Genomic DNA, 27,267 nt, shown 5'->3' on the forward strand with positions numbered 1-27,267 from the left:
GTGTGCGTATTTAACATGTGGCAGGGGAGGGGGGTAGACTCCATGTGGCTTGGTGGGGACCCCCACAAATTAGTTGCCACAGGGACCCCACAAGCCGTAATCCGGCCCTGCTCCTGGGTCCGTCCTCATGGAATGATTAGGTCTAGAACTGGGTGCACAACGCCCATGGAACGCCAGGGAGTAAAGATACGCTTGAGACGCCGCGCATGCCTAGTAGCGCATGTCACTGAGCAGTGGCAGGTCCTAGTGACTATCTCCTCAGTACTACCAGCAGATGCTGGAGGGAGGCAGTGCAGGAGCACACTCCTTACAACAGGTATAACTTGTGGTCTACACAGAAATCCAAAATCAGATTAAAGAATGAATGTTCTATGTGGTCCTAGAAAATAGAGGAAAGGAACTATAGAGCTATGGTTTCAGCACAAAATAAACAGTGTGGAAAAAGTCAGTAAAATACTTTGTAATAAATAATTAAAAAGTAATTCAGTAAAAAGCTACAGAGATAGTACATGGGAAGCATAGCAAAACTATCAGCAAAGACTTCAAGAGCTGAAGATTTACATCTTAAATAGGACAGGCTAGATGGCTCCTGAGGTCCTTTACAGCTGTCTTTCTTTAGTGTATCTAGGTTAATTAGCTCAGCAAATAGATTTAAGTAATATCGGGGCAGAGAACTAGACTTCCATCTTTCTAGAGTCTGACAGCTGTAGGTGAACTGCCCTCGGTTAGACAGCAGACTGTCCAAGGGTAAGTGTCCTCTGAAGACTTGACAAGTAATGTCCCAGTTAGTGAAGACCTGCAGTACCAATTATGATATGTTAATCAAACGTTTTCACTGCTGACACTTCTTATAGTGCTATATTTCTAAGGTATTGCAAAGTTTATCAGCCAGGCTAGCAATTGCAGTTTATAACTAATGAAAGAAAAATTCTATTTTCATTATTCATTATTTACTCCCTAATATTTCTGAAGTGTTTGACATACACAACCTTTACCCTCTTTCTCAATCTGCAACTATACATACATTATAGCACCTTGAAAACACCTAATTATGTGATTAACGCTTTTTATGAGACTGTCACTGCTCTGCCTCTGAGTGGACTGATAGAGGGGCCTATTCATTAAACGCAAAAATTCAATGGAGATAATTAGCTTTAGAACTCTCATGGAGTTCTAGCTAAATAATATTATAGGTGGAATTCATCATTCCACCTCTCCATAAGTATCTATTCCGAAAAGCTGTCATTTTTGCGATGACAGCTTTTCGGGAAATAGATACTTTTCCCTGCCTACACTACCTTATCGCATCTGGGAACAGTGCTGCGCACGCGCTGTTACATCTGTAAAACCAGCGCATGCGCAGCACTGCCTACAGATGCGTTAAGTTTCGTACCCCCCCCCGACCCCCCCCCACCCCCCTCCCCCCTCCGCTCACCTTCCCCGCCCCCCGACTTACCTGCCTGCGCAGCAGCCTCTGGCTCCGTCCTGCTGGTCTGTCATGTGGTTTCCCAGCAGACCACATGACAGATTAGAAAAAAAAAATTTTTTTTTTCTTTTTCTAAACTTTCTTGTGCTCTGCTGGGGAGCACACATGTCCGACCAGCCTCCGGAGCCTGAGGACGGAGCAGAGCGCCGGAGGGACTAGTCGGGGGACCTGCACACACCGATACTGGTAAGTGGATTCTGCTATTCGCCACCTCACAGTGGCGAATAGTAACTGCATCAAATTCCGAAAATTCATAATTTTCGGAATTTGAAGAATACCATAATTTCCACATCCCCATACTAATGTATGGGGAGTGTGGAAATTAACGCAGGGGAACTTAGCAAGGAGATATCTGTGATATCTCCTGTGTTAAGTCTGTTCATGAATACCAAAATAACGTTATTTAAGGAAAATGTCCTTAAAAACGTTATTTTAGTGTTGATGAATAGGCCCCACAGTCATAGACATTTGCCGCCGGGTACCTGCTGTGCTGCGCCAGTGAAGTGAGTGCCTGAGCTGGCCTCCCTGCACTCTCTCCCTGCAAGTGGACTGAAGCTGAAGAGTGAGTAGGCTGTGTGTGGTGTGGACCAGCAATGGCTCCTACCCTCTTATGGTGCATACACACAGTCAGATTTTTCCTTCAGATCTGAATGATAACGATTTAAAAATCGTTCAGTCGTTCATACCTGAAGGAATATCTGACATATCTGACATGCCTGAACGATGGACGATGAACGATGCGCGTTCCCGTTTGTCAAGTAACGATATCTGACATCTGATGTGTTTGCAGTCAGAATTGGACGATTCCATTCATTTTAATGCAGTCAAAAATCGTTCAAAACTTTGGTAAAATCGTTCAAATCGTTCAAATTGTTCAATCGTTCATCTGACAAATCTGACAAATCTGACCGTGTGTATGCTCCAGTAGATGAGGGAGGCTGCCACCATTGAAAACGAGAGGGTACAATCACTCACTGGCTCCTCCTGGCTGGGTCCCAGTGCCTGCCCAATCGACCTGTCAGGTGCAGGGACTGGCGCATGTGCACTAGAGGCATGGAGCCACACATGCACATGTCACTGGCTTCCAAAGGGCTGCATCTTCTGCAGCCCCTAGTAGCCGGTTAGGGCTGGCGGAAAGGCAGAGTAGCGGCTTCCTACTGGAAGCTGCTCTCTGCTAATAGCAGCCCGGACTGGTAGTCCCAGGGGGAGGAGAGACCTCCCCCTGAGGCTGCCTGTTGTTTATTTGACTGGCAGGTAGCGCTTCCAATAGGAAGCTACTGCCAGACACAGTGTAGCCAGTGCAGTCACGGACTGGACTGACTACAGTACACTGAGGTGGCGAATTTTACTGGGGGGGGGGGGGGGGGCTGCAGCCCCTATGCAATATCTGACACTGGTGTGGACTCTGGAGAGTGATTGAATGTTTTTTTTCTTACTGTACTGATGGCTGTCAGATTAGATACATTTTGAATAGTCAGACTCAGATCAGGATCCATTCTATTAAGTCTGACTTTTAACACAGGGGTCTATTTACTAAGCTGTATTAGGTGATAAAGTGAATGGTGATAAGGTACAAGCCAATCAGCTCCCAACTGTCATTTTTCAAACACAGCCTGTGGCATGGCAGTTAGGAGCTGATTGGCTGGCACCTTATCACCGTTCACTATATCTCCTAACACTGAATAGTAAATAGACCCTATACTTGTTGTATTTTGAAAATGTTAATAAAAGCAACTAATTTTCGCACTTTTATTTCTACTAGTGACTAATTTTATATATTAGAAAAAGTAAAAATTAATAATATTGTCCTTGCTGAACTCAATCCCGGGAATCCCAGGATTAAGATTGTTTTTAAATATCGGAATTGACAAAATGAGGCAGGATTGGCTTCCCTACTTCTACGTTATACTCAAGTCTAAATCATCCCCTCTCACCTCTTGTGTTCACTCCATTTGCATTACTAAAGATTTGTGCCTTGAAATCTGTGTGTATATATGAAAATGTCATTTGTAATAGGACAGAACAAGGGATCTTAGAACCATGAAAGCTTGTCAGTTATTGCAATAATCTGCTCTCCCATCTAATTTATGGGTAACACGGTACAACACTATGGGCTTGAGTCAGAGGTGCTCACAGTGCCAATGTACTCACAGTTCAGTGATTATCTGCTACTGCACATGGGCAAAATATTTAGAAAACCCCTGCGGGGCGTGCGTTACTCTGTGTATGCGCACAAAAGCGCTGTTGCATACGGGATTGCTGGCATTAGAAATGGAGAGCCAAAACCATGGGCATTCCTGGGAGGTGACTGGGAGGTGCCTGAAGTGAACATAAAAAAAATCAGTTGCCTGGTCGTGTTTTGGGAGTGACGCGGGCATGTCAGTGTAAGCAGCTACGATTTTAGACACAGAGCCACAGCCACAGTGCCCATGTTTAGACGGAGTTCAGTAGGAGACACTCCACCTACCATAGGGTAGGTGCAAGTGTCAGTGGTGGACGCAATGGTGCTCAGATGGTGGAGCATCCAAAGACATAGTGTAGTTGCAGAGTGCACGGGCACTGAAAGTGGGCAACTCAGGACTTGCACATTCCAACGCACGCGAGTACCCAAAGGGAAGGCTGAGTCTAGCTCTAAAGGGGCCTATCCATTACACTACTTTGTGAACAATCCGACCAAAACCAGAAACCAGGAGGTTTTGGTCGCATTGTTCACAAAGTCGAGTAATGGATAGCCGGCAAGGACCAGCGATGCGCGTGCACGCTGGGTTCTTGCCATCCCCGACTATCTACTGAACGTGCCCGTCATCCTGACGACGCTCGTCAGGTTCGGCATGTTCAGAAGTAGGAGGTTGGGCCCCTGCACTGAATGACGTTCAGTGAACAGCGTTCGGCGTGGGCACCGCACCTCGGCGACCTGAAGGTCTGAACGCTAGACGTTCAGTCTTTCAGGTTGCCTAGTGGATATGCCCCTTAAGTCTTTCACCCCTTTGAAGTCGACTCATATGACATAATCCATGTAAATCAATTGGCAAAGTACATCCCACAGACTTAATAACGTCTACAGCAGGGTCGTAACTAGGGGTGTGCGACCGAAGCGGACGGACAAAGCACAGGGCTCTGTGGACGGCACTATCGCCACCCCACGGCCCTTGCTTCTGGCTGCTGGGAGCCTGGAACGGCACCCTGCAGCCAGCATCGCCATGGCAGTGCTGCCTGTAGCGTCCATTGGATGCTACAACCAGGTCTGCCATGAGTACAGCTGCCCGGAGCGTATTGAAGATACTCCAAGCACTGCTGCAGTTCCAGGTGCCGGTAGCACCGCTTCTTTAGGCGCTACGTCATGATGTAATGCGGAAAGAGGGTGGGGCCGGCACAGGGCGGTCAGAGCCCTTGATAAGGCTATGGTCTACAGTATGAATGTTCTTTGAGGCAATGATAAGGTTAAGAAAAAGTTTTACCATAGAAAAATATAAGTAGACACGAAACTGAGACACTCAGAGATGACAGGTAGAGGAGAAGACAAAGGGAAGGCAGCCGCGATCACATGTGACAGTCAGAGTGACTAATGAGTGTGTACTGTATGAACAGCATTGTTCTAAGTAATTCACAAAAAAATGAAAGCTGGTAAAAACAAGATTGAGGAGAACAAAAGATAATTTCATTTTCAAACAGAAGCAATTGCTGAACCCGCAAGTGAAATTAAGTGTCAAAGAAACTGTACAATGCCGAGCAAGAAATGTTCACAATTTGCAACCAAAAAGCGTTTAATTTTAGTACAGCAGGAACTAGATAGAGAGAAATGTACTTTGCTTTGTTTTGCCATGGCAGCTGACAGCTACCATCTCCAAGACGTGTTTATTTCTTATAGGATAAAGACGAGTAGATTTACTAGGAAATGGCAATCTTTAAACATCTTTGTCTACATTTCAAAAGGTGAAATGGAGACTGTTGATAAATTTGCCAGCAGCTTCTTTATACCAAGTGAAATAATGCACATTAGGATTTATGCTGAGATAGGCGTATACCTGATTCCTTAGTGTCGAATACATGAACTCAGTACTTGCACATGGAGTGGGGGGCAAACGCAGGCCAAACACGGTAAGGACATGTTTGCAATATTGCAGACCCACACAGAGATACATATCCACCTGTCAGTAGCACATATCCACCTGTCAGTAGCACATATCCACCTGTCAGTAGTACATATCCACCTGTCAGTAGCACATATCCACCTGTCAGTAGCACATATCCACCTGTCAGTAGCACATATCCACCTGTCAGTAGCCGGATCAGCTGCAATTGTTTGATGAATGGTGCAAGTGACTTAGAGGTGGACGCTGTTCCGATATTAAAGCAGATGGGCAATGTTTTGAGGACTGCTCGTGCATTGGAGACACAGGGCCTGATTCAGCAAGGAACGCAGTGGCAAAGACGCACGCAATCGGTCGATTAATTCACATTGTGCATGCCTATGCATAGGCAAACGCAGGGGTGGTTTCCGTCTGCCTGGAGACCCCCCTCCCCAGCACATACCATGACCACAGTAGAAAAAGTAATATAATAGACTTTTACTAGTGCTACATGTTCTTCTCAGTATCACAAATGAAATAATTAGCACCACCTGTGGATCTTTTAACATGTATCAGCCAGTAATAAATAACCTGTGCACCAACTAGGAGATCTGGAAAACATGCAATGTTTGGGATGCACTGCTATAGAACCCAATATGTACATATATATCCAGGGCAGTGCTAGGTTCTTTTGCTGCTCCTCCAGGCTCCCGGACTTGCTCCAATGCTCTTGAATGGTGCCCGCATCTAAAATAAAAACATTCAGCTCAGACAGGATGGCTTACTGCCGCATCTAATGGCTTACTGTGATCCAGTATATGCTGAAATATGACACGCTATATACATTGTATGACGCATATTACAGCTAGTTAAGTACTAATTCTGCCCTCTTCATGGACTGGCCACACTCACTCTAAAATCAAGTATTTAGAAACCCCCATCTAGAAATCCTGCGTTTGCCACTGCTATGCATCGCAGTGCGCAAACTAGCAATTGCGATGGGAACTGCGTTTGCAGAGGCTGCGCAGACCCAGAGCACATTGATTGACAGGAAGTGCCGTTTGTGGGTGGTGGCAGGGGGGGTGGTCGGGCAAAAGCAGGCGTGCCAGTGCATTGCAATGGCGTTGCAGGGGTGTGCATAAGGGCTCATAGCGTGTGCTGAAATGAGCAATTCCTGAGTGAGATCTGATCTGCCTTAACTGTGCGTATGGGTCCGATGTTACCGATTATTTTGCTATATTGCCCAAGTATACGGATGTGTGTAAGGGGAAGTGGGCATCCTTATGGTAAGCTTTGTTCACAATGCGATTGCAAACATTGGCATTTCACCGCTAATATTAGCAGCTGTGGTGCGTGCGTTCTAGCAGAATAGCGATCCTTGCTGAATCAGGCCCACAGTGCGCATGTGCCTCCTTACATCTGCAACGGTGCCGCAATGCCCTGTTAGCCTGATTTATTAGCTGTGGGCATTTCAGGGATGCGACGGCAGCATTGCAGAAAAGAGGGGGCATCCGCCCTATTTTCTGGGCGTGGTGAAGCCAGTGGCTGCATCCTCATACACTGTTTTCCTGGCCCTAGCAGCATAGTTTTGCCGGACATCCTGAGTAACCTTTGCAGGCCAGCGAGCTCAGGGTTTGGTATGCTTTCAGAGCCCTCCCTATTAAACTGGGTTGTAAATATCTGCACAATTCCATCTCCCTTATTCCATTCATACCTATCATGCATTCAAACATCTGCAAATTGGTGTCTATATCCCTATATCCATTAAACCTGGGGGTGTCTATGAATCCATCTATGTCTAAGTTGCTCCTCCATTAACCCATGACAGTTATATACATTTCATGGGGGCAATTGGAATGGCACCTTCATTACATCCTGCATCATGTAAATTCCCTCTCTATTACTCCTTGGTTTTGTAGTCCCTTAGGTCCAATCAATTGGCCCAATATTGTCCCCACTGGTAGGAGTCAGCCCATGGTCTCCCTGTTCTGTGGGCACACCATGTTACAGGCCTTTCCTATAGAAATAACAAGCAGAAGCCTCAACTTAAATGAACAGACTGTTCCCAAGAGACCTCCCCTCTGAACTGTTTCATCACTATTTGGTTCCTATGCGTACAGGGGTTATTCCTTTCCCACACTTACACATCAATAGCTCCGTATGCTGGTACGACTCCAGATTGTCTAACTGGCTACAGCCCACAGCAATGACACCTCACTTAGGTTAACTAAGAGTATTGGTATGTATAAGGACTGCGCAACTTCCAACTTAAACTCTTCCATTACTTTTATCCAGAACCGTGCTGCCAACTGACTTGAGCTTCCTATCTTCTGTTGGGACATGGTACTGCACCTCTACTGCTGGATTAATGATCGGGACCCTCTTGATAATTACCCAGAACCTATTTGGCCATATACAACACATTAAAATATGTAAGGTAACTGTGGGGATAATTTGAACTTGAATTCACACAATGCACACCCCTACCCGCTACAAGCCAGAAGTCAGAGAGAGGGTGTCCAGTGTTTTTTTATCCATATTTACACATGCTGGACTCTTGCTCTCCCCACACATATTAGTACAACTCAACGCCAACCCCATAGTTGTTAACCCCGGGGGGAGGTTAGGGTTAGGCACCCCCCTGGGAGACTTAGCTTTAGGCTGCGGGGAAGGGGGCGTTAGGTTTAGGCACTTAGAGGGGGGATTAGGGTTAGGCACTTGGGGGGGAGGTTAGGATTAGGCACCCCTAAGGGAGAGTTAGGGTTAGGAGGGGGAATTAGGTTACCGATACTTACCTTAGGGACGATCTGGATTTTCACCCTTGCCGGGCTGCCGCTGTCAGGATTTGAACCGCCGGCACTGCGTCCGGCGGTAACACCTACTACACACCCTTAAACTGGACCCACTAAGCAAGACAATGGAGACTTTTGAGCCTTGTTGGAAACCATGGGCTACATGTTATAAGCTTGCGGTCTTCAGCTGCATGTCTACAGATACTATAAGTGTATATTTACAATGTGTAAATATACAATATAAATCTGTCCTTATACACTGAGGCTCAAGTCGCGCCAAATAGCCCTTCTTGGTGCGCCAGGCATCTTTTTCACTCAAAATGTGCATCTTATTTGCATACTTAAAACAACTAGACATCCAGATTTACTACCATATCCTATATGTATGACCTAACACATAACTTTGAGACGCTGGAACCGATGGAGGATATAAGTGAAGAAGAGCCAGATCAGGGAAGTCCTAATATTTTATCAATCAAAAGAAAATACTTCTTTCCAAAATTCTTTAATTGCAGGACATGTCCAAAAAACATGATAGATATGGCCAACCTCCCCACGATTCTGCCAACAAAACTTTGATTGGATTGACCAAATGGTATGTAAACGTTCATGAGTAAGATACAATCTATACAATAATTTTAGATGCATTTCTGAATGATTCAGGTATTTGGACATGCGATACAATGTTGCATAAGTCAAATTCCACTGAGCATCAGAAATAGAACGTCCCAAATCGATTTCCATATGTACCTGTGAAGGGGACTTTCCACAATGCTGTAATTGAAGCCCAAGGTTATACCAATAGGAAATGTGCCCTTGCCCTCTACTGGATGTTAAATGGGGTATTACAGTAGATCTCCTGGTGGTACACCTACGTATCCTGAAAGTTTAGTAATAATGTACTCTTAAACCAATGAGTAATCTGATAGTATTGGTATACAACCACAGATGAAAGAGAGTAGTGACTTTGCATGCTGGAAAAGGGTAGTAAAAGGCCCCCTTCCATGATATCCCCTAATGTAATAACCCCACAAGAGGTCCATACAGATACCCGTAACTTGGGAATTAACTTAAAAAGGGCCAAAAATGAAAGATGAGCAATAAAGGGGAATTTGAGAGAGAAATCTATCCCAAACTTACAATGAAGCTTTTGTAGATGAGAGTATCGAAGGACACGCAGGTTGGAGAGATTAAGGGGTCCACAATATGCCAGCTAATGGATAAGCTACAGTACATATCGTGCTTTTCTATATGGACCCAGCTTTTAACAGAAGGGAGACATACCCAGTCTCGAAGTTGAGCCAGAAGGTAGGCATCATGATAGCCAATTATATCAAGGAATGCCAAACCTCCCTGCTGTTTAGTTAGAATCAATTTAGAATGCGCTATTTTCGGAGGCCTATTCTTCCATAAATATTAAGATAAAATAGTTCAACACTTATTTAGAAAGGGTTTAGGAAACAAAAACTGGATTGTGCAGAACATTACATAAGTTTTGGAAGTAGGGTCATTTTAAATGCCACTAATCTACCCAACCACGAGATATCATAGCAAAGCCAAGATGTAGTAAAGAAGGAGAGCTACATAAGCATGGAGGGGAGATTACCATCAAACACAGCAGAAATGGATGCCGGCATATGGATACCAAGATTTTGTAATGAGGTAGTATGCCAGGTATAACTAAACTGAGAGCGTAGCCTAGAGACAAAGGATTTGGGGAGATTTATAGGCAAAGCATCTGATTTAGAGGTATTTAATTTATAATAAGAAGCGTCACTGTAACTGTCCAAGACTTTATCGAGCCGAGTCAATGAGGCCAAGGGTTCCGAGGCAAAAAGGATTACGTCATCCGTGAACAAAGTTTATGGACTGTATAACCAACCTACACCCCAGGAAAATTTGTGCCGGTACAGATTTTAGCAGCCAATGGTACAATAACTAAATCGAATATAAGGGGGGAGAGAGGGCAACCCTGATGGGTACCATTGGAAATGTGAAACGCATCAGAGAGGAACCCATTACTAAATACCCTAGCAGACGGGGAACTGTACTGAGCTAAGGCAGAAGTTAAAATGTGGTCTTGAAACCACATTTAGAAAGCACCATTTGCAGATATAGACAATTAATCCTATTGAATGCCTTTTCGGCACCAAGTGATAATATCACAAACCCAATTCCAGAGGACGAATTAGAATCAATCAAGTTAAAAACTCTTTGGGTGTTATCAGAGGCTTGTCTGCCCGATACGAATCCCACCTGATCAGGGAGTATTAATCAGGGGAGGAGTGGACTTAAATGATTAACAATTAATTTAGCAAAAATCTTGATGTCTTCATTCAAAAGAGCAATGGGATAGTAGTTCTTACAATATGTAGGATCCTTCCCAGGCTTAGGAATAGTCACCACCTGTGCCTCTAACATCTCAGATGGAAATTTGCCGGAGTCAGTGACATCACTGAACAGTGTTGTCAATGTAGGAAATAAGGAGCCACGAAAAGAAGTATACAAATTGTTAATAAAACCATCCGGACTTGGTGCTTTACCTGACCGGAGAGCATCAATCACCAATGCCACCTCTGAAGCCGTCCAAGGAGCATTGAGTGTAGTCAGTTGGTCCGGGGACAGAGATGGGAGCTGTAAACCCTCTAGAAAGCCCTGATTAGAAGATGGTGAAGGTTGGAGAATAGAAGGGTCACAGGATAAATTATAAAGTTTATAATAATATTTTCACAAATTGATTTGCAATGTCCACAGGGTTGGCAATCTTTGCACCCAAGGGAGAAAATATATGTTTAATCCTATTCCTAGATTGTTGGGACCTCAGTTTACGTGCCAATAGTTTCCCAGCTCTATTACTGACAGAATAAAACTTCTGGTCCAATTTATTTAGGGCTATCTGAGTACGAGCCATCAACATTTTCTGCAATTGTCTCCTAATAGTGAAGAGTTCCTTATGTAATTCTGGATAGGGATATAATTTTTGCGTTCCTCAGCATCTCTAAGCTTAGTTCCTAAGTCTAATTGGGAGTGGGCAGCCTGACGTTTGAGCCTAACACCTGTTTGGATAGCTGTACCCCGCATAACTGCTTTAAGAGAACACCAGAAAATGGGAATTGAAGTGTCAGCTGGGGAGTTAGTATCTAGATACATGGAGAGACTAGCAGTAAAGACCTATTTAGCCTCGGCATCCTGCAGAAGGTGGGGGGACAGCCTACAAGGTGTTGGGCGGAACTCTTGCAGGAGATATGTCCCAAGACCACAGGAGTGGGGCATTATCTGGCCACGTAATGGGTAAGATGGAAATAGATCTAAAGTGTTCTAAAGTGATGCAAAGTCCATTTTTCCGACAGAATTAGATCTATACGAGAATAGGAGTTATGAACTAAAGAGAATCAGGTATAGTCTCTAGCGGAGGAGTTTTGCAGTCTCCAAACATCATATAGATCAAACTGTTAGTAAATTTACAAAATGTCAGAGAAAGACCTTCCTGTGATCTATGAATAAGAGTAGACATCTGGCAAGATTTATCAAACTTTGTATCTAAGACCAGATTAAAATCCTCCACAATAATAAGACTATGGGCCTGATTCAGACCTGGACGCTATGCTGCGCTCGCTCGCATTGAGCGATTTTTCGCAATCTGTGCATGCATATGAGTCGCAATGCGCGTGCGCAAACCAGTCATTGCGATGGGAAAGTGCTCGCCCGTAGCCTGCAGTTGGGCCGCTAATTTGAGTGACAGATAGTGCCGTTTGTGGGTGGTAACAGGGGAAGGTGCTTGTAAACAGGGGTGTGGATGTGCGAACGCAGGCGTGCCCGACCGTCAGAACGGCGTTTAATGGGTGTGCAGAATTAGCAAAGTAGCGGCATTACACACGTGACTGGGTTGTATTTTAGCCTGAACTGCTCGCAATGTTGTGGTGGGAAAAGGCTACCACAAGCGCTGCGAGCAGCTCCGATGGCTCTCGATGTTCCCGATTAATCCTACAACTGCCGGAGATGACGTGTGTTGCGAGTGGGAAAGGGGCGTCTTTATACAGGTGCGAGCGCATAGTGCGGCCGCTCGCTATTAGTTAGTGGGCGGCTTTACACGACACAGTGCGAGCACATGATTTAAATAGCCGGCCCTTTTTAGCCAGCGAGCGGACGCAAATAGGACGGGTCTGAATCAGGCCCTATATTTTTAGACTTTCTGAACCGCCAGGCATAGTTTCCAAAGGAACGTGATTTGATTAGAGTTAGGTGCATAGACAGAGGGCCTGATTGCAAGGATCACTAGTCTGCTTATACGCAAGGTCGTATGCAACGCAGTTGATAATATCAGCAGTGATATGCATGTTTGCATTCGCGTTGCAATCGCAACATAAAGATTCCCACATCCGTATGTCAACATTGCGGAATAATTGGTAACATCAAGTAACAACGGAACCATATGCACAGTTAAGGCAGGTCAGACCTCACTCAGGAATTGCTTACCTCAGAGCACGCTAATTTATGCACGCCCCTGCAACTGTGCGCTAACGCACTGGCACAACAGCGTTCACCCGACCCCCCCCGTCACCACCCACAAATGGCATTCCCTGTCAATCACTCTGCCATGGGTCTGCGTATCCTCTGAGATCGCAGCGTCTGATTCGCACACACGCACTGCGAAGCACATGCATGCACAAAGCAAAATAATCGCCAGATTGCGTGCGTATAAGCAACTGTGATCCTTGCTGAATCAGGCCCAGAGACCAGAGTGACCCACCTGTCTTCCAAAAGGCCAGGTAAAATTAGATAATGCCCATTTTTATCGTTGGCATGAGACTTTAAAACAAAGGACACAGATGCCCGAAATAAAATAGTCACGCCATTCAGCTTAAATGGACCGTTGGCGAAGTAGCCCTTAGGGCGGACTTAAGGAAGAAAAATGGGTCTTTTGTAGTGCCACTACGTCTGCTCCTTGTTTATAGAATGTAGATAATGGTAACCTTTGTTTATTGGGGGAGTTTAGCCCTTTAACATTTAAAGAGAATATTCGCACCATTCATTGAAAGTGGGACAAAAAGTAATAATTGAGTCATGAAAAGCAATAGAAGAACAATGAAAAAATTCCTGTAGAAAAAATATTTAGATGAATTCCATATGGGGGGGAAAAGAGGGGGAAAAAAAAGGGAACAAAAAACCAAAATGGCCCTGTACATCGGGCAAGAGTGTTTACTGCAGGGAGAAAAAAAAAAAAAGTGTGCAGTAAAGACAAAGAATTGGGGGCGCCTTGTGTACCACCACCTGTGCTCAGTACTTATTCATACCATAGAATGAAAGAGAACAAATATACCTAACACATTTTAGATAAATGTAATAGACATAGCACAAAATTCTTGAGAAATAGAACTATGACTTATAAATAATGAAATATAGCTTATCACAGTATGAACAAACATTGAAAGCACCTATACTAACAGATCCTCAAGGTTCACATTCTAAAGGGTCTAGCATATCGAGTATAAGTTTCCAAACAAAAGTAGAAACGGTAATCAATCTAATTTATCATGGGAAAGAGTCACTGCATGGACCACTCGGACTGCAGAAGGGATTCTTTTCAAGTGGCTGCAGGCAGTTGTACTGGTATGTCTCCCAATCAGATAGAAGTCTAATCCCGGCATCTAGAGAAGAGATGGTATAGGAGGAACCTTCAGGCTGGACGATCAATTTGACTGGGAAACCCCAATGGTATGTAACCTCTGGGAACGGAGAGCTGTAAAGGAACTGCATTTGGAGATGGTTGCAGCTAAGAAATCAGGGAAGAGTTGGAGGCCTCCCAGAACATCGGAGTCCCCCACTGATCATGCAGATTGTTAGATACATTCCTTGATCGTAAAGATATGGACATGTTGTAGAGTATCGTTAGAAAGGGAGCTCGAAACCGATCTGGGTCTGGGGAGATGATGAATACGGTCTATAAGAAAATCTTAATCTTCAACATTAGCTAGCAGTTTACAGAAGAGAGCTAGAGCATAATCTTGCAATTCAGAGTTAGAAACTGAGTTACGGGATACCTCGAATCTTGATATTGTTCCACCATGCCCGATCCTCCATATCCGCCATTTTATCTCGGAGGCCCTCCATTTCAGATACTGGGGGAGATGTACTAAGCTCTGAAAGTGATAAAATGGAGAGTGATATACTAGCAGCCACTCAGCTACCAACTGTCATGTTACAGGCTGTGTTTGAAAACTGTCAGTTGGGAGCTGATTGGTTGGTAACTTATCACTCTCCATTTTATCACTTTCCAGAGCTTAGTAGATCTGGCCCACTGTATGAGGTGGTCATGAGCCGAGATAAGGTCATTATGAGAAAAAACTAGTTCATCCATCTTATGTACAAAATCATCAGTATGACAACCGATAGTGGATATATCGGACTTAACCTCCCGAATTGTCGCCGCCAGATCTTGCATGAGATCTGTCTTAAATGCTAATTAGCACTTGACATAAAGTCTTGGCGGTAAGTGGGGCATCAGAATCAGGGTTCATCTCAGAGTACAAAAGTAGACTAGATGCACCCCCAGACTTGGGACTGGACGACACTGTAGGTAGTGCTGCAGTGGTAGAAGGTTGAGAGATGGGTCCCTGGGAAGCTTTGAGGCTGTTAAATGTGAGCTTCAGAGGGGTTTGTAATCTGGACCTCTTTGGAGGCATAATGGAGGTGGCCAATATAGATAAAGCACAGAAAAAGAACCAAATCCAAGGGCAAGCCGCAGGGGCTTACGATGTTGCTATGTGTAGGTATAGATGTTCCATAAGTTAGGAGCTACATCTAAAGAGCACAGGTGGTGGGGTGTGGGTACATAACTGTCATATCATACCCATCAAAGTACCTCTGTAGATGAATGGAGGAGGGTGGTACCTGAGCTGCACTCATTATAGGCAGGCTACTCCTTAGGACCAGCTGCAACCAGACTCAGATCCAAGACGGTCACCAACATAGTCCCGGTCCAGCCTCAGGACATCTGGGAACATCCGTGCTGCGTAGCTCCAGTGGGTAAATAGACAGGGACTTTGGAACAATCAATATCTGACTTCTGCTGACCTAAAGCCTTTATCTTTAAGTATTCTACAAGCTGTACTCTTTTCTTGACCCGGGACCTATGTTCTTGTTTCATGCAGCCTTCAGGACTTCTCTAGAGCTGTGCAACTTCTCTCAAAGGGGCCTATTCATCAACATTCAAATAAAGTTTTAAAGACATTTTCCTTAATTACCGTTTTTTTAGTATTCATGAAGACACTTAACACAGGAGATATCACTGATATCTCCTGGTTAAATTCCCCTGCGTTAATTTCCACACTCCCCATACATTAGTATGGGGATATGGAAATTATGCTATTCATCAAATTTCGAAAATTATGCATTTTCGGAATTGGATGGAGTTACTATCCACTACTGTGAGGTGGCGTATTGCAGGTGACACTAACCTGTGTCAGTGTGGGCAGGTCCTCCTCTGCTCCCTCCTCTGCTCCCTGGTCGCTCCAGTGGCTGTTCTGACACATGTTCTCCAGACAGAACACAGTAAAGTTTAGAAAAAAAAAATCACTTTTTTTCCCCTAAACTTTACTGTGTTCTGTCTGGAGAACATGTGTCAGAATAGCAGACAGAGCCGGAGGCGGCTGCAGTGGCCAGGTAAGTCTGGGACTGGGAGTTGGTGAGCGTAGGGGGGAAGGGGAGTTGGGGGGAAACACAGAATTACCGCAGCTGTAGGCAGTGCTGCGCATGCGCTGCTTTTACGGATGTAACAGCGCATGTGCAGCACTGATTACAGCTGCGGTAAGGTAGAGTAGAGAGGAAAAACTATTTATTTCCTGGAAAGCTGTCATCGTAAATATGACAGCTGTTCGAAATAGATAGTGATGGAGAGGAGGAATGATGAATTCCTCCGGTAATTAGGTAGAACTACATGCGAGTTCTAAACCTAATTACCTCCAGATAAATTTTAGTTATGATGAATAGGCCCCAAACTCTCTCCACTATATTTAACTCATTACAGCAGGGGTCTTCAACCTTGGCTCTCCAGCTGCTGTAGAACTACACATCCCAGCATGCACTGCCACCTTTTTGCTATAACAGCATGCTAAAACTATGGCAGTGCATGCTGTGATGTGTAGTTCCACAGCAGCTGGAGGGCCAAGGTTGAAGACCCCTGCATTACAGGATCAGTGGAAATTTACTGTTCAGGGTAGTTTAACCTGGCTGCTCAGATCTTAGTATCCACGTTGTCATCACTAGTGTTTTTTTTTTTCAGCCAACAAATTTTCAGCCACCTGTTACTGACCACCTACATCTCTCTTTTGTTCTCATTCTTTCTTCAGGATTTTTGGGGGTATTATGCTGGGCCCTTTTACCTTCTGTTTCGCTTTGTTGCTGAATGGATTGTATTTGAGTAATTGTACAGCTCTGCATAAAATGTGTGGATAATAATAGTAATACATAGCACCTGTATCACCTCCTAGAGGTAATTGTAAACACAGAAGCCAGTAACTGGAATCTGGACAGCTGAATTCTTTGGCTCAGGTTATAGCTACCAGCTTGTCAATTTATCTCAGAATTTCAGTGAAAGTGTTGCTGCAGCTTTCACAACATATTGCCAATTTACTGCTGTCTAACAAACGGTGACAGTAATGAGACATCACAATGATAGATGAAAAGGAGGAAACAAAACTCGCACTCCTCTGGGGATCATGGAGCAGAAGTCATCCAACTGGAGACGACATATGATGACACAACAAATGCTTCAGTTCTCGTTTATAAAATTCCTCTTGCACACAAGTATTTTGGAAATCCTCCAGATTACCTGGCTGCCAAATAAAAAAAAGCAAGCACTTATGTGTAGAGGCAATTATGACATTCAGTACGATTGTCACTGCCAAAAATCAGACATATATCCATAGGACAAAAACAGAATGCAAATGCAGGAACGTCTGAAATGCATGGTGCATAGTTATTTGGGAGGCATAATTAAAATGCAAATTGCTTCTTATAAAAAAAAACAACTATTAATATTAACATGCAAAAAATGAACAGACAAAAATAAATACTATTATATATACATACTAACGAACCTCTCTACCGCTTTGCACAGGAGCTTCATCGCGCCAAAGTCCCCTGTATCTCATAACAACCAACGCCATGTCACCACAGTCCCATGCATCTCACCACAACCCTCTGCTTCTCACTCCTGCCCCCTGCATCTCACCAGTGTCACCACAACCCCCACCGCTAGCTGCCCTGCAGCTGGCTGGCCCACGGCCACTGGGATGTGCTGAGAAGTGCAGGAGGATCATGGATGAGAGATTTGTATTGCAGCTACCGTAGGCATTTTCAGCAGCATGTCCTCGTGGGATGTAGTTGACATCCCGGCGGTCAGGATGCCGGCATTCAGCATATCGGCTCCAGAACCCTGACACTAGTCAGAATTCCGGCGCCAGCATCCCAGCCGCTGACATCCCGACAGTAAGTATTGGGGTTAGGCACTAGGGGGTGAGTTAGGGTTCGGCTGCAGAGAAGTAGGTTAAGGCTGCAGGGGGAAATTCGGTTTAGGCTGCGTGGAGGGATAGGGATAGGGTTAGGGTACTTACCTCCAGGTATCGGTATTCTAATCCAGCTGGGATGTTGGTGTCGGGATTCTCACCGCCAGAATCCTGAGCACCAGTATCCCGTACCCAACCCATCCTTGGGGCTGGAGCACCTGTGCATATTTCCACAGCCTCAATGCGCACCCCTCCCCAGCTGTCAAACATGGCGATGAGCAATGTCCTCTTTGTAAAATGTACCCTGTATTTACTGGGCTTCCTGATGAGCATCCTTGCCATGGTGCCCCTGTCTGGGAACATCGTTGACTTCCATGTGAGGTGCTTCCTTGTCACCGAGGGCATGTGGCTGAGCGGGAACATCACTCTGGAAAGGGAGCACTTCATGGTGGAAGAGTGGTGGCCCGGAGTCTGTCTACAGGTGCAGTATAGGGATGGACATCGGAATCCGATGATTAATAACCATCGATGTTTTTGTTCCAATGGTAGCGTTTTACCATTTGATGTTGGTGGTCCAATGTTTGCCACCATCAAATGGAACTCATTTGATGGTGTTCAGATGTTTTTTTTTATTCCTGATAGCTATGCCTCCCCTGGCTCCTTCCTGGCTACTGAGTCTGCATCAGAGCATCTTCATGGGATCGATTAAGGTTGTCTTTCACTCTCTGTCTGTCTCACAGGTGACCTTCCTCAGTCCCTGACTCTCTTCCCTACTCTAGGCTGTTGCTAAGCAACAGGGCACATTGCTATCTCTGACTGGCTTTCATTGTCTCTTGCTGTTTTAGCACCCTGGCCAGCTCCTATACAGCAGCTTCGTGCAAGATTTGTTCTGTGACTTTGCTTCACTAAAATCGTCACTGCTTCACTAAATTTGTCACAGATGAATGGTTCATACACCTAAACCTTCCTCGACCAGTGCTGTACAGAATAGTGAAAGCCCCATCAAAATACATCGAGTGGTTCAAGAGATTAGCCCGAATGAACAGGCAGACCCCTAAACCAGGGACTGGAAATTAATTCTGACATATGGGGGGTATCAGAACAGTGACACACTGAAACTTGGGATCCAATCTAAAAAAAATATATATAGCATAAATATATTATTGGACAAATTTTAAGACAATGCATAGCACTCAGCCAGGCCCAGGGTTTTGCAAATGTCCTTTACGACCAGGTTCAGGTAAGACAGAAGAACTTAAATTATGGACCGCCTAAAGCAATAACTAATTAATTATAACTGGAGTTCAATAAGGTAAAATAAAGGATAAACTCTCTGACACTGGTTGAGCCCCAGATGTATTTAACGGTCCCTCACTTCACAAGTCGTGCAGGTTCAATGTTCCTCCACAGCACTCTTCCTGTTTAGATGAATAGGAGGCACACGTACGAACCATTAGAGAGGGATACCACAACAAAATTTCAGAAGACCCTGAAGGATTTACTTAAAGCAGGCCATGATATAGGGATACTGACCAAAAAAGAACATGAATACCTCAACATAACACATCCAGTGATATCAGTATTTTATTACTTGCCTAAAGTTCATAAAAACATAGAACACCCACCAGGACGACCAATAATATCCGGAATCAATTCCATATCCGCCAACCTGTCCAGTTATATCGATACCTATCTACAACCGTATGTCAAAAAACAAAGATCATTTTTACAAGACACTACAGACATACTAAATACCCTACAAGAGGTAGAATGGAGAGATGATCTATGGCTGTGTACTAGTGACGTTACGTCCCTGTACACAGTCATAGACCACACAAAGGGACTAGAAGCCATCAAACATTTTCTTGCCCACGATTGCACCTTACAAGCGGAACAAACACAATTTATCACTGATTCTATTGACTATATTTTACATCACAACTATTTCAGGTTCGGAGGGAAGTATTACTGCCAGAGAACTGGTACCGCCATGGGAACCAGATTCGCGCCAACTTAAGCCAATCTCTATATGAGTTATTGGAAAGACAATCACATCTGGTCCGGGCATGACTTAGGCGCCGGTCTGGTCCTATGGCGGCGCTTTATAGACGATGTGTTCTTCATCTGGGAAGGTGATGAAGATTCACTCACAGGGTTTTTGGCCCACATTAACAACAACAACTATAATCTCAAATTTACCACTGACTATAACCATAGCAGCGTCAATTTTCTAGATATAACCATATACACAGAAAATCACCAACTTCATACTAGAACATACACCAAACCGGTTGACGTGAATAGCTATATTCTGTCAACTAGTGGACACCACCATAATTGGCTCAAAAGCATCCCAATTAGTCAATTCACCAGAATTAGACGAAATTGTACCCAATTACATGAGTTCAAAATACAAAGTCAAAATTTGAAGGAACAATTCCTAGCCAAACAGTATGACAGTAAAGTAGTGGAGGAAGCATACCAGAGAATAGAGAATACGGAGAGACAATCATTACTCAAATACAAAAATAAAAAAAAGATGATAATAACCGCTTCAAGACTGCATTTATCACTAGGTTCAGCAAGGATACTAAACAACTTCAGAAGATTCTGAATAGACATTGGCACACTCTTAAGGAAGATGATACTCTCTCAGATTTGCTACCAGCCAGACCACAAATAATATACAGAAAAGCCTCCGACCTGAAACAAAAATTGGTCAAAAACCACATCAAGACCCATTCCCTTAGACAAATGACCTTAGGAAACACAGGGATCAGGAAAGGATTTTACCCCTTTGGAACATTTAAAAACTGTAGAGAAGGATACAGTAGCATTAAAATAATTGAACAATTTACATCTACCACCACTAACATGACATACAAAATACAACAACATATTAGCTGCAACAATACAGGGGTTATTTATCTGATAGAGTGCCCCTGCGGCCTTCAATACGTGGGTCGGACCAAGCGTAACCTAAAAACCTGCATATCTGAACATCGCTGTAATACAAGGAAGGGACTAGAAACTCATTCCCTTTCTTTACACTTTAAAGAAGCACATAGACAGGACCCTAAAGGGAAGAGGTACATAGGAATTGCTTGCATGGAAAATAACTGGAGAGGAGGAGACTTTGAGGGCACACTGAATAGAGAGGAATTAAAACGGATCTACACATTAAAAACCTTTATACCACAGGGTCTCAATGCAGATAATGAAGTTAGGTCTATCATAATGCAATAATCCATCCCCAGACTTCTCCTGTTAAGTATGCACCGCCCACTTCTGGTTATATAATAGAGATGGTTACATATGCATCTTTGTATCTAACCAATATTTAGATATCACCTTGGTACCTAAATAGGAAATAAACGACATCCATACTGAGAATAATTTACTAGCCCACAACAAAGATGGCCCGCCGCAACAATATGATCACATATACCTCAACAAAGATGGTTGCCGGCATAGAGTACTTAAAGCCACACACAAGATGGCGCACATTAACCCCTGAGGAAGGCTGTATAGCCGATACATGTTGGGAGGACACCCGCTGTTTCATCCAAGAAAATCATATACATTGCCGAGTCCCACTCCTGAAGTCTCCTCGCGGCGCTGAGTCGAGCCACCGCGACGGAACTGCTGAGCCCGGGCAAGTGCACGATCTCGCGAGAGTTCACTTCCCTGAAGTCTCGCAGACCCACGGTGAGGACTTTGCTTCCCAGTCAGCGCGTGTATCCAAGCGCGCTGACAGACATAGCGGAACGAGGGACCGTAAGGCTGAAGACCGAAGAAGTGGACATCGCTCACCCGGAGGTGAGCGGTAAAGGACGCTGAGGGTAAGTTTGTACACCTGGGGGATACGGGACACCGCCCCGTCAGACACAATCTGACAACACCCCGCGTACATCATCAGACATTTACTATCTGCATATCAGAGAGACTACTGGTGACTACAAGTAGTCTACCATTTCATAATTCTATTAGAATACCTATTGTATACCCAGGACATTGACTCTTAAACTATTTTCCTAACTGATACCTACAGTCCTGGTTCTTCCATAGGTATCTACATTCACTCACAACAATGCACTTCACTCCTAAAACTAACATATAAGGGAATTGTGACCCTGATGTTTACAAATAAATATATACTGAGTATATTGGATTAAACCAGTCTGTGCAGCATATTTATTTATTTTTCTCCATCACATTTAGTGCAGCGCTGACTTGGTGTAGCGCTGATCCATATCACTTTGTGTAGTGCATTTATCCTAATTGGATTTAATTTTTTTCATATTGCATCAGTGTAGCGCCGACCTAATCTGATTATTGTACACAATGTAGGGTTAACAACACCTTCTCATCTTGTTTCAAACTAGCTGAGAAGGAAGAGGAAAGTGAAGTGCAGCATGGAAATTTTGGCTCAAGCATGGCTCCAAGCCTGGCTGACTGTCTACAACCTGATACAATGATATTGCACTCCAATTACATTTGTCTACTCTGCTAATAGACACCTAGGGGTACATTTCTAAGAATCGAGATTGGTCGAGATGTCATTCTCGGGTGATTTTAGGGTTGATTTTCATCTCGCAAAGTTACTAAAGGTAAAGTCTTGTGAGATAGATGAGATTTCTCTCTTCTCACTAGTAAAACTCTGGTGAGATAGCTAGCTTGAATCAACTCACCATCGGGCAAATCGGAAGTACTTTTCACCTAAAATATACATCTCTCAAATTTACCAAGAATCGGGATGACAAGCTCGGGTGAGATGACAGCAAACTCTCTGCCAAATTGAAGTTTTAAAAACTCACCTCCAAAGCTGCGAGTTTGCCAGAAACATACACAGATCAGTGTGATTTGTGTATGTTTCTGCCTGTAAATAATTAAATTAGGGTTAATTTAAAAAAAAAAAAAATGACATAGGGTCCCCCCCCCCAAAAGCCTAACCAGCTCCGGACTTGTCAGCCTGTCCTGGTACCTAAAATTGCAGTGAACAAAATGAGTAGGGTTCCACCCTAATTTAGGTACCAGCACCAGGCTGCAGGGCCAGTTCTGGTTTTAAATATAGGAGTGGGGAGAAATTGCATAGGGGTCACCCTATATTTAAAACCAGCCCGGACCAAACCGACCGGGGTGTAATGCCACAGCCAGGAGCCCTATTACCGGGTCTCCAGGGCAAAAGCATTCTCACCCCAAGCCGGTCAGGCCACGCCGGGGATCTCAGGGGAGGTGAGGATCCCGGAAAAAATTGGTACCCCCTGTCCCGAAACCCCAAGCTTATTATGGGGGTAATAAAGTGTGAAATGAAAGTAAAATATTGTTTTTAAATTTCACTAGGTTTGAACTTTGATTTCCTTATCTTGTCTGAAACCAATGAAAACTATTTTTGGGACTTAGGGCCTGATTCAGAGCTGAACGCTCTGACCAGAGCGCTCGCTCTGAATCAGGGCCCTCCTACCTTTTTTTGGAGCGTCCTCATGGACGCTCGCATAGCTGTGGGTTACCACCCACAGCTATAGCGAGCGTCCATGATGATGGTCGCGATGGTCTTGACCATCGAGACCATCAGGTTTGCGACGGAGACCCTGCGGTAGGGTCTCGCTGCCGCAAGCCCTGGAGTGATTTTGGCTCCCACTGACATCACTAGTGGGGCCGGCTTCAGACGGTAGGCGTTCAATCAACATCGACAGCACGCCCCCTTTAGTGCGAGACCCGGAGCGACAGCTTGGCTGTCGCAGTCCGGGTCTCGCGCATGCGCACGACGTAGCTCCCTCCGTCGTGCGCATGCGCAGTGGGGAACATCGACCCGCTTGCGAGCGTACTGCCGCTCGCGAGCGGGTCTGAATGACCCCCTTACTCCGTAATCTTTTCAATTGATCTTTCATAGATTCACTGGTTGTAATTTAGCACTTGAAAATAAGTGGCTTTAGTTATATGCCAAATTCTGGCAATTTTTGAAAAAAGATTTGAAAAACTGGTGATTTTATAGGTCAAAAATTACATACATTTTGCATGCAGAAAATCAACCTGTAAGTCACTAGATATTTCAATCACTGTCTCTGCAAAAGACTTTCAGTTGATGCACCCATAGAACTGAATTGTGTTATCCCTGTCCACTGTATCATTCAGTTTGCCCATATATTGGTAAATGCACATGTTCATTGTAATGTGACCAGTCTGAAAATGGCTCACAAAATGTAAACTATAGCCATCATTCACCTATATACGGCGGAGCCAGACTGAACCACAATTCTCATCAATTCGCTAGGAGCTTGTGAATGAGGCATGAGGTACAAAGTGCCTCAGTAATGTTGCTAGTTTAGAGAGAATCAAAGCTGACTTGCTTATGTAAATTGTCTTTGTACTGTACCATCAGACTTTGGTATCTATAGATCGTCACGCAACCTGGTATATAACAACTCTAATAAAATAAGTATATGACCTAATTTGCTTGAATGTTCTGATGATACGCATATACTGTAATAAAATACTTATAACCTAAACTATCTAACAGAGAAATATATGTGGTTTACAAGAATATACAATTAATCTGAATTGCTGGAACAATGAATGATACGGTGTTCATACTAGGCAATTTATGAAGCCAATATTAACATGGATTAACACCTGTGAATTTTAAATGTGTAGTAATGTATGACAATATATGTCATTATTTATAAACTATTAAATTATTGATTTTTTACAAACTGGTAGAGGAATCAATATTGAATCATATACCATGGATCCGTTATAATCTACATAACGACTAACGTAATTAGATATCCCTTACAGGGTTACTTCCAATGACATATGTTCCCATATGATTGGATTAGTGATCCAATAATAGGATATAAATTCCTCCCAGATTGTGAGCATATTTATGCTGCCACCCAACTTATACATCGGAACATATATATAACATACATTAAAATATAACAAGTGTCTAGTGGAATTTTAATTATTCCACACTTTTCTGTCTCTCTCTGTCATTTCATTTGTTTGTATTACAGTTATTGAATGTGTGTGTATAATAAGTTTTAAATATTTCGCTTTTGATGTTACAATATTTTAATGGGATTCATTAAACGTTAATTTTTATTTTCATACCAGTGCGCCATTTAAGACAACTTTCTTTTCCTTCTTTTTGATTTGATGAATTATCTACAGATCTGACAAGCGTGCATAGTGGGTTACCTTATCAATGTAACTCTTCCCCAAGTCCTTCACCTCCTTCATGTTGATTTGGGCTTTGACTTTATCTTTGCCTTTCTTGCCTTTCTTCTTCTTACCGCAGCATTTCTTACAGATGCAGAAACAGCAACACAGTAGGAGCAGTCCAGCAACAATCAGAATGGTAGCCAGAGCCCAGGGAGGAACTGATGGCAAAGGAAGACACAAGGCAAAATAAATTACCAGATGGTCATTGTAGATACACCATAGTAACTGTAATTTCATAGGCAACTAATGGATCTCTAAATCTTCTTCTACCCAACTACAACTCCCAGCATGTTTTTCCAGCTAAAGGAGAACCAATGATAATTTTATGTCAGTGTCCAGGTAAGGGCATTTATGCTTTAAATATGAGGTAATATAACAATGATAGCCTCTCGTGTTAGTTCTCATTTTTCACTCAGTTCTGGAAATTTTACATACAGTAGGAAGAGTCAAATATAACGTGCTGATATAATATTAGGCTTTGAGCAGTGCCTTGCTGGGGCATGAAGTGAAGGCAGAATGAATACAATAATAGAGGGCCAAGAAATAGTGTGTGTGGTACTTCTACTTGGCGGTGAGAAGCAAGCGACACCTCTCTGGCCAACCTCCAGAGACGTGTGCCCAGCCACAAGCAGGGGTGCTGAGAGGGAGGAGGGTATGAAGAACCCACTGCAGTTTGCCGGGCAATTGTAGCCATACCCACACTCCCTTAGGTTCCATAGCCATGCCCCCAACATACGCACCACCCAGTATCGTGGACTGGCCAACCTCTCAGCAGCTCTGGCCATAGGTGTCTTAGTGAAGTGTACAAATGAAAAGTATACCTTGCAAATTAGGCACGTGCCATATGCACAAAGTAAAAAGCTCAACGTAGATTAAAACATATGCAACTTATTTTATACAGATGAACATGAATGATGACATTTCTCATGTTCATGTGGTTGGCCATGATGATAATGACCTTTGAGATATCTTTGATCTTTACTGTTGTGGGGTGTGGTCCTGTATCATAACTTTTAGGTTGAGTATGATGAGACGCAATTCAGATATAACCAACTGTCACAACTATTAGATTTTGTAATATCAACGGTACAGTAATTATACAGTTGGTGGTGCTCCCTGGAGTCAGCTTAGATAGCATGTTCTTGCGGGTTGAATGATAGAAGACTTCTGTGAGGGGCACTCTTTTTTTAGATTATTACAATTAAAATGCAACTGTTATTGGTTTTCAAATATTAAATATATAGACTGAGTATATATATAGACCAACAAAATACACAGAAACATTTCTTTTCTTAATTCAAAATACTTATTTGTCACGGATAGAGATCTATCCTGTGAAATAAGTATAGCCATAGGTCAAAAATATAACCTCCACAATATCACGGTCAGGGAAACGACCAATAAGTAAGTCTAGTGGTGACACTATACAAATAGCATTGGTATTCTGAAAAATGAGATATTTTGTTTACATAAAATATTTGATTAGCCAGTCATCTTCAGTACATATGATTCATTTAATTCTATGATGGTAGTGGGAACAAGATGCTGGATTGTCCTAAGTGTAATATAAATGATTACTTTATATTACTATCATCTGTATCTCAAGACCTAAAATAAAACCTGCAAAACATATCCTGGTATAAAGGATTTATGGGAGTCAGGAGTGTTTTAGAAAATAACTTTTATATTTTAACTTGTTTTATTTTTACGCAAAATATATTTATAATCTATTTTATACTGACCCCTGTGTTTTGGTTTTGTATCTGGATTCATTTTCGAGTTTTAGTTTTGCAAAACCACCCTCAGGTGTTTTGGTTTTGGATCTATTTTTTTTTTTTTAATTGATAAAAAGATTTTAAAAACAGCTAAAATCATATAATTTTGACAAACTAAAACCCAAAATTCGGATTTAAAATCCGAATTCCGATTAGATCAGAACCTGTCCGGATCTCCTCAGGAGATCAGAACCGCAACTTCAATCAGATTCTAACTATTATCTTCTATAATGTGCTAGATGAATGTTAAGTAGAATTTGATTGGTTGCTATGGGCAACATCTCCACTTGTAAAAACCCACACTTTCGTAAAAACTGTATACCCCTAGATGTCTTAAGTTGCTTCAGGATCCCAGTCTGAGAACATTCAGTAAATAGCTAAACGTACCAGAGTCTTTTTATTTTTTTTCTTGCT

At 43.3% G+C, this 27,267-nt stretch overlaps 1 protein-coding gene across 1 annotated transcript in view; it reads right to left on the reverse strand.

Moving 5' to 3' along the window:
- SYT5 (synaptotagmin 5) overlaps nucleotides 1-27,267 on the reverse strand; it is a 354,594-nt gene that overhangs the window by 60,276 nt on the left and 267,051 nt on the right. Inside the window, exon 3 of the mRNA XM_088450947.1 lies at nucleotides 25,055-25,236. Coding sequence (XP_088307073.1) covers nucleotides 25,055-25,236 — 182 coding nt within the window. The remainder of the gene's footprint in view (nucleotides 1-25,054; nucleotides 25,237-27,267) is intronic.

This window comes from Taudactylus pleione, unplaced genomic scaffold (genome assembly GCF_031769625.1).
Source record: "Taudactylus pleione unplaced genomic scaffold, aTauple2 ptg000535l, whole genome shotgun sequence".
Lineage (NCBI taxonomy): Eukaryota > Metazoa > Chordata > Amphibia > Anura > Myobatrachidae > Taudactylus > Taudactylus pleione.